An 8456-nucleotide genomic window follows, 5' to 3' on the forward strand; every position below is an offset into this window, starting at 1 on the left:
GTCAGGACCCCTTCCCCGGGGCGAGGACGACCCGCGGGCACCTTCCTCCTGCCGCCCCTAAGCCGCGCCACCCCCCCCCCAGCCGCTGCGCCCGGCGTCCCATGGCATCTTTCTCTCCACCTCATTCCAGCCAGCCCGGCCAGTGCCCAGTACTGTCCACATAGCAGGCCAACCGCCACCCCTCCAAAACCAGCCAGCTTCTACCATCTCAGCCACTCCAGAGGCAGAGGTCCAGAGTGGGGCTGCCAGCCAGCCCTCCTGCCCTCCTGACTGGACCTGGGCATCTGTCCGCACACCTCCACTGGAGTGGGCCCGTCGCGGCCACCTCGCGTGGGAGTCTGATCGGGCTCCGTCCTGGGCCGCGTGTGCAGCTCCCACTCCCCGGGGGCAGAGCTGCTCTGACCGTCCCAGCGACGGACCCTCTGGCCGCTGCCCGGGGCAGAGCGGCTCTGACCGTCCCAGTGACGACCCTCTGGCCGCTGCCCGGGGCAGAGCGGCTCTGGCCGTCCCAGTGACGACCCTCTGGCCGCTGCCCAGGGCAGAACTGCTCTGGCCGTCCCAGTGACGACCCTCTGGCCGCTGTCCGGGGGCAGAGCTGCTCTGGCCGTCCCAGTGACGGACCCTCTGGCCGCTCCCCGGGGGCAGAGCTGCTCTGACCGTCCCAGTGACGACCCTCTGGCCGCTGCCCAGGGCAGAACTGCTCTGGCCGTCCCAGTGACGGACCCTCTGGCCGCTGCCCAGGGCAGAACTGCTCTGGCCGTCCCAGTGACGACCCTCTGGCCGCTGCCCGGGGGCAGAGCTGCTCTGACCGTCCCAGTGACGGACCCTCTGGCCGCTCCCCGGGGGCAGAGCTGCTCTGGCCGTCCCAGTGACGACCCTCTGGCCGCTGCCCGGGGCAGAGCTGCTCTGACCGTCCCAGTGACGACCCTCTGGCCGCTCCCCGGGGGCAGAGCGGCTCTGGCCGCCCAGTGACGACCCTCTGGCCGCTGTCCGGGGGCAGAGCTGCTCTGGCCGTCCCAGTGACGGACCCTCTGGCCGCTGCCCGGGGCAGAGCGGCTCTGGCCGTCCCAGTGACGGACCCTCTGGCCGCTGCCCGGGGCAGAGCTGCTCTGACCGTCCCAGTGACGACCCTCTGGCCGCTGCCCGGGGGCAGAGCGGCTCTGGCCGCCCAGTGACGACCCTCTGGCCGCTGTCCGGGGGCAGAGCTGCTCTGGCCGTCCCAGTGACGGACCCTCTGGCCGCTGCCCGGGGCAGAGCGGCTCTGGCCGTCCCAGTGACGGACCCTCTGGCCGCTGCCCGGGGCAGAGCTGCTCTGACCGTCCCAGTGACGACCCTCTGGCCGCTGCCCGGGGCAGAGCGGCTCTGGCCGTCCCAGTGACGGACCCTCTGGCCGCTGCCCGGGGCAGAGCTGCTCTGACCGTCCCAGTGACGACCCTCTGGCCGCTGCCCGGGGCAGAGCGGCTCTGGCCGTCCCAGTGACGGACCCTCTGGCTGCTGCCCGGGGCAGAGCGGCTCTGACCGTCCCAGTGACGGACCCTCTGGCCGCTGCCCAGGGCAGAACTGCTCTGGCCGTCCCAGTGACGACCCTCTGGCCGCTGCCCGGGGGCAGAGCTGCTCTGACCGTCCCAGTGACGGACCCTCTGGCCGCTCCCCGGGGGCAGAGCTGCTCTGGCCGTCCCAGTGACGACCCTCTGGCCGCTGTCCGGGGGCAGAGCTGCTCTGGCCGTCCCAGTGACGACCCTCTGGCCGCTGTCCGGGGGCAGAGCTGCTCTGGCCGTCCCAGTGACGACCCTCTGGCCGCTGTCCGGGGGCAGAGCGGCTCTGGCCGCCCAGTGACGGACCCTCTGGCCGCTCCCCGGGGGCAGAGCGGCTCTGGCCGCCCAGTGACGGACCCTCTGGCCGCTCCCCGGGGGCAGAGCTGCTCTGGCCGCCCAGTGACGGACCCTCTGGCCGCTGCCCGGGGCAGAGCTGCTCTGACCGTCCCAGTGACGACCCTCTGGCCGCTGCCCGGGGCAGAGCGGCTCTGGCCGTCCCAGTGACGGACCCTCTGGCTGCTGCCCGGGGCAGAGCGGCTCTGACCGTCCCAGTGACGACCCTCTGGCCGCTGCCCGGGGCAGAGCGGCTCTGGCCGTCCCAGTGACGACCCTCTGGCCGCTGCCCAGGGCAGAACTGCTCTGGCCGTCCCAGTGACGACCCTCTGGCCGCTGTCCGGGGGCAGAGCTGCTCTGGCCGTCCCAGTGACGGACCCTCTGGCCGCTCCCCGGGGGCAGAGCTGCTCTGACCGTCCCAGTGACGACCCTCTGGCCGCTGCCCAGGGCAGAACTGCTCTGGCCGTCCCAGTGACGGACCCTCTGGCCGCTGCCCAGGGCAGAACTGCTCTGGCCGTCCCAGTGACGGACCCTCTGGCCGCTGCCCAGGGCAGAACTGCTCTGGCCGTCCCAGTGACGACCCTCTGGCCGCTGCCCGGGGGCAGAGCTGCTCTGACCGTCCCAGTGACGGACCCTCTGGCCGCTCCCCGGGGGCAGAGCTGCTCTGGCCGTCCCAGTGACGACCCTCTGGCCGCTGTCCGGGGGCAGAGCTGCTCTGGCCGTCCCAGTGACGACCCTCTGGCCGCTGTCCGGGGGCAGAGCTGCTCTGGCCGTCCCAGTGACGACCCTCTGGTCGCTGTCCGGGGGCAGAGCGGCTCTGGCCGCCCAGTGACGGACCCTCTGGCCGCTCCCCGGGGGCAGAGCGGCTCTGGCCGCCCAGTGACGGACCCTCTGGCCGCTCCCCGGGGGCAGAGCTGCTCTGGCCGCCCAGTGACGACCCTCTGGCCGCTGTCCGGGGGCAGAGCTGCTCTGACCGTCCCAGTGACGACCCTCTGGCCGCTGTCCGGGGGCAGAGCTGCTCTGGCCGTCCCAGTGACGACCCTCTGGCCGCTGTCCGGGGGCAGAGCTGCTCTGGCCGCCCAGTGACGACCCTCTGGCCGCTGTCCGGGGGCAGAGCTGCTCTGGCCGCCCAGTGACGGACCCTCTGGCCCCGCTGCCCAGCGCAGTCGGCCCTCTCCCCCTCCTCAGCTGCGAAGTCCCGTAGGTCCGGGCTCCGCTCCGCCTCTGCCAGTCGCTGCTGCGTTTGGTGCCCTTGCCCACATTCCGGTCTGGAGAGAAGTCTCCGCTCGCTCACCGTGTTGCGGTGCCTGCTAGGTTTCCATGGTTGCATGTAGGGAGGGCGTCGTGTGCTGGGCCGCGTGCCCCGTGGTGGTGCAGCAGGGACCCCGAGCAGCTGCCGCACTTGCTGAGCTGAGGGTGCTGCAGAGTGCCAGCTGCCCCTGCCAGGTCCCCGCAGGCTCCCCCACTCTGTCACCCACAGTCCTGTCCACAGAGCAGGCCAGCCTGTCACCTTCCCTTCCCCACGCTCCACGGGGCTGCTGGCCAGACCGGCACACACGGCCTTGGGATTCCGTCCCAGGGGACGCCGGCCTGTGCCAGGGCCTCAGGCTGCCGCAGGCCGTACTCAGTGACCCCTGTGGAGCCGGCACTGAGAGATACGGACTCAGACGTCCGACGCTCCCGGGGCTCCGCCCAGCTCTGCTCTCTGTGAGTGCAGGTCTTCTGGGCTCCGTGGGGCGGGGCGCGGGCTCAGCAGCCCCCCGAGAGGGTGAGGAGGCGCACCACTGACCGTGACTGCCCCGTCACGCGTGGTTTTGCTGGGGCCTGTCCACCCGAGTCAGCGTCCGTCCGTGTGGAAGGTCCAGTACATAATATCTAGGCTGAGTCACTCAGAAGCCAAGTCTAATCTTTCTGTCGAGTTTCTGTGGTGAGTGCCTGGAACGCAGCATCTTGAGGACTACTGACGGGACAGTGCTCCTGTTTGCAGTGAGAGCCAGCAGCCTCGTCACAGCCAACGGCGGCTGGTCTCGCTACTGTGTAGACGCTGTGACACAGATGACACGCGGCTGGGGACAGAGCGGACGCTGGCCCTCACTGCTGTGCCGTCTCTGCCACACCCGAGACCCGCAGGGCGGGCTCCGCCCTCAGGCGCAGGCGGGGCCAGGTGCAGCCCTGTCCCCTGCCCCCTGTCCCCTGTCCCCCACTCGCCCGCGCCCGTCAGCGGCCCTGTTGTGAGCTCTGGGGACGTGCGGTTGGCGCTGGGCCTGTTTCTTCCACTGGGGCTGAGAACAGTGATGCAGGCAGCATCCACGTGAATTGGCTAAAACTATTCGATGTTCTGATTAACTGAAAATTTCGAAAAATTGATTTTTACCAGTGGAAGAAACAAGTACCATTCTTAAGACAAAGCTCAAAAGATAAAACCTTTTTAAAAACAAAATGAGAAATAATTGAGAGTTAAATTGGAAGCCATTCTCCCACGCAGGTAACAAACATGCCTGCAGGCCTGCGTGCGTCGGCGTTGGCTGGGGGCGTGGCTTCCCGGTGGTCTTTTGAGTCTTGGCTGAGGTTGGCTTCCTGTGAGTGGGTGGCCCGCCCTGAGCAGCGGTCTGGGGGGGCAGCTCCCGGGTGGACCGCTGTGGGAGCTGTGGCCTGTCATCCAATCCGCAGTCAGTCCACGGGCTGACCGGCCGAGCACTCGCTCACCTGTGCCGTCAGCGGAGGTTACAACGAACAGAATGGTGTCAGCGTGATTTTAACGTTCTTAAACGTGTCATGAGGGGCGAGGTGAACTTATTTGGGTGCACTTGGAACCTCCTGCCCGGCCTCTGTCTGGGTCCTCCGCAGCCCGGGGGGCAGATAGGCGGGCGATGGGGTCCTAGACCATGCCGCCCCGTGCTGTGGGGCACTGAGTGATCTCTGGGCACCAGCGTCAGTGCCAGGGGTCTTGGGTAGCTCCTTTGCTTAAAAAGCTTTTTTTTTTTTAATAATTACAGCCATTTATTTTGGAAAATAAAAGTCTTAGTATCCGCCCTGAAACGAGGAATACCAGTCGTGTGGGTTACCTCAGTCTGCGGGCTCCACGCCCTCGGTGACCTGGCAGAAAACTTTTAGTGTCAGGTGTCTGGAAAGCTTTGTTCTGTCCCCACTGAAGTCAGTCTTCTGTGGGTTTTCCTTAAAAAATGTATGATACTTGTGAATTTTACCTGATTAGAACATTTTGGCTCTCGCTACCTGAAGCCTCCGCCGTCTCCTCTCCGATACTGACGAGCGGGAGGCCAGGACGCAGCCCCTGGGAGGGAGTGATTGGATTCCAGGCCACGAAGCGGTGGCAGTTTCAGACTGGCGGAGCTTTTATCTGATTGCAAGAGCTTTTCCTTCCTTCTCTTAAGTGATTAAAAGGTGGTGTTCTTCTGTGGGCGTTGCATCTTTTTTATTTGTCAAGTTTTAGGAATAATGCAGGAACTCTAACTTTCCTTTTTCTTTTATGGAAAAGGACCAAACTCTTTCACGGGATCTTCTGGGACACTTCCTGGTGCCCACGATGCCCATCGGGACCCGAGAGAGAAACTGTCAAAAAGGTATTGCATGTGTTTGCTTTTGTGCCAGCCAGTTGGTTTCCTAACCCTAAACCCTAAACCAGCGGTCTCAAACTCGCGGCCCGCAGACTAATCCACGGGCTTACTTCATTTTATCCAAAATATTTTGAACTTTGTGGATTAGTCTGCGGGCCGCACAAAATTGTTCGGCGGGCCGCGAGTTTGAGACCCCTGCCCTAAACCCTCCTCCTCACCCTCTTCTCACTAAAAACAAATCAAAAGCTGTACTTCTAAGTGTTGGAACCCCTGCTTGCTAACAGTGAGGTTTCTGAAAGGGTTTTGAGAGTTGGGTGTTACAGAGAAAGTTAGCATTTTTAGGAAGGAGAGTATTTTGCCCTTTTTCCACCTGGGATTAAGCACAGTCCCAGTGGCTTCAGTGGGAGGAAAGGTGATGGTGAGATTTAACCAAGACCGAGTCTCGCTACGAACCCCCTTCCTGCGTGGCCCCCTCGGGTGGACTCGGCGGCCTGCCGAGGACCCCTCCTCCCTGACCGTGGCCTGTGCTTCCCTCTCGTGCAGCCACGAGGCTGACCTCCCCGGGGGCGCGGGGGCCCCCGAGAACCTGACGTTCCGAGAGCGCCAGCGTCTCTTCTCGCAAGGTCGCGACGTGTCCGACAAAGTCAAAGCCTCCCGCAAGCTGACGGAGCTGGAGAACGAGCTGAACACCAAGTGAGAGGACGGCTGGGAGCGGGCCTGAGCGGACCCTCGCTCTGCCCTGAAGTGCTGGGGACTCAGACGCTCCGGTTTCAGAGACTGTTCTGTTCTACCGAGAGAGCATCGTGCACCATCTGACCCTCTGGCTCCCGGGGTGGGGCCCCGTGAAGGCCGTCTTGGTTTCTGAGTTGGAGTCGGGACAGGACGCAGGGGCGGAGGACACGGCGGTGTCTCCCCGCATCCTACGGAGCACGAGGAAGTCCTGTTCCCTTCCTCTCCAGAAACCTGACTTCTGCTCAGAGAATGGCTCAAGCTACCCCGACTCTCGTTTGCACTGCTTAGTGGCCAGCAGGGGCTGTGAGGGGGGCAGGGCAGGCGGACCTGCTGCGGCCGTGTGGACACAGCTGGTGGGGTCACCACGTGCCGTCCCGCGTGTGGCCCGAAGCACCCGGAGCTGCGGTGACGCGCACGGGAACTGCGTCCTGCTCGGCCGTCACAGGCGCGTGCCCTCCCGGTCAGTGCTGCGTGCTCGGCTGAGAAACGGTTTCAACAGGAAAGTCTGAGGCTTTAAGTTTAGGAGACTTTATTTTTATAATATAACCAGATTGTTGTTATAGGAAGTCATCGGCAGTGTTGAAGGTGGCGGTTGACCCGAGAAAGTTAACCACGTCTTCCAGAGATGTCAGGTTGTCGTTGGCAGCATGGTGTTGCCGTGACCAGGAGCACCGTGTCCGAGGGGCGGGAGGCGAAGGGGCGGCTTGAGCCCTGTGCTCTCAGGAGCGCGAACCCTGACAGAGACGGGGCCCCAGGCCACGCCGCCGCCGGGGGGAGGGAAGGGGAGGCTCACGCACCTCCGCGTCCGTGATTGAAACTCGTAAGAATGGCTCCTGCTGTTGTTCAGGCTATTTTTTTACGCCCTAATAGAATTATTTAATTTTCATTGGTTGAATTATTAGTTACACTGTCGTTTCTTCATCTATGAGGATGTGGCAGGTGTTGGGAGACGGACCTCACTTTGTTTTATACTGTGTGATGTTAAAATAAGATAAATCACTCTGTGATTATGAGATTTTCTATCTGACAAAGCCCTGATTCGGGGCTAGAGGGTCATTCTGCACCACACTGTTCTCACAACGCTGTGTGTTGAGGAGAGTGTGCGACTTTCACGTAGACGAGAAAGGGGCTTCTAGCCTGAGGGGTCCCTGAGAGGAGCTGTGGGAGCATCATTCCAGTGCGAGTGGACGTGGTCTGGGTCCTTACTTGGAAGCGTGCCTCTACCAGCCCTGGCTGTGGAGCGTGAAGCAGGTCTGGGCGTTCGCTCCCAAGTGTGGGGGCCGCAGCCTCTCCCAGAGACCTCGAGAACACGGGCCGCCTGATGGGGTGAAACCCCCTTCTTCCCAGAGAGTGACGCAGGTGAGCTACTATTGTTAATAACTGTTGTTAATATATAGAGAAGACCAGGACGCCCGCGTACGTGCAGACACATGTAAATATCTGCACACGGGTGATTTTTATGGGGGTGTCGGGCTCATGGGCAAGGGGCTTCGCTGTCCTCGGATGGTGGGCCCGAGGTGATGGGTGTGGAAGAGCTTTTCGTAATGTGCGTCACTACGGAAAAGCATCAAAACTGCTGTAGTTCGCCATTTCTACTGTGTTTCATTGGGAACCTATTTTTAATAAACTTTGTATGTATTTAAGTATATCTGCTGGTCCTTTGATGACGTTCCCTTCCCCCATCGCCTGCTCCCTGTCCCCTCATTAAACGTGAGCCGAGTGTCACTGCTGCGTCACCCTGTGGGAGGGGCCTTTGTCCCACTGGGACAGACTGAATGAGACTCCGGCCACTTGGACAGTGGCCTCAGACACGTGGCCATGGGTGTCACGGCTTCCGCTTTGCACACCAGGGGTCCCGTGGTCATCGACACCGTCCTCGGTCCCACTCTTCCCGCAGCACCACTCGGAATTCTGAAGCGTGCCCGTGGGGACGGGAGGTCCTGGTGGGAGGTGCAGTAGAGCGAGGGCCAGCCGGCGCGCCCAGGGGCGTTTGGGTGTGGACGTGGGTGAGGGCAGTGGCGGGTGGGAGCTCGGGGCCGCTCGGCCCTCAGCACCGGGGCTTCCCCGTTCCTCGTCCGCGGGTCCTGCACGGCCTCCGCGCTGAGTGCTGGACGGGGGCTGGGTTCCGGGAAGTTCTCTGGGGAGGGGAGGGTGTCTCGGGGCTGCAGGCACCGTGGAGGTCTGCCTGGTGGGACCAGGAGCTCACGGGCCGGTGCTGAGCGCTCACTCCGACCCGAGGAGGAGCTGGGGTTTGGGGAGACTGTCTGTGCAGACTCAGTGT

General features: G+C 63.4%; 1 protein-coding gene across 17 annotated transcripts in view; it reads left to right on the plus strand.

Moving 5' to 3' along the window:
* Positions 1-7818, plus strand: part of AFDN (afadin, adherens junction formation factor) — a 150382-nt gene extending 142564 nt beyond the window's left edge. For all 17 annotated transcript variants that reach the window (XM_066372832.1, XM_066372838.1, XM_066372840.1 and 14 more), the window contains 2 exons: positions 5365-5449; positions 5987-7818. In XM_066372832.1, the coding sequence (XP_066228929.1) occupies positions 5365-5449; positions 5987-6140 (239 nt within the window). In that variant the 3' untranslated portion in view covers positions 6141-7818. The remainder of the gene's footprint in view (positions 1-5364; positions 5450-5986) is intronic.
* Positions 7819-8456: the final 638 nt, after the last annotated feature.

This window comes from Saccopteryx leptura, chromosome 3 (genome assembly GCF_036850995.1).
Source record: "Saccopteryx leptura isolate mSacLep1 chromosome 3, mSacLep1_pri_phased_curated, whole genome shotgun sequence".
In the NCBI taxonomy this organism is placed as follows: domain Eukaryota; kingdom Metazoa; phylum Chordata; class Mammalia; order Chiroptera; family Emballonuridae; genus Saccopteryx; species Saccopteryx leptura.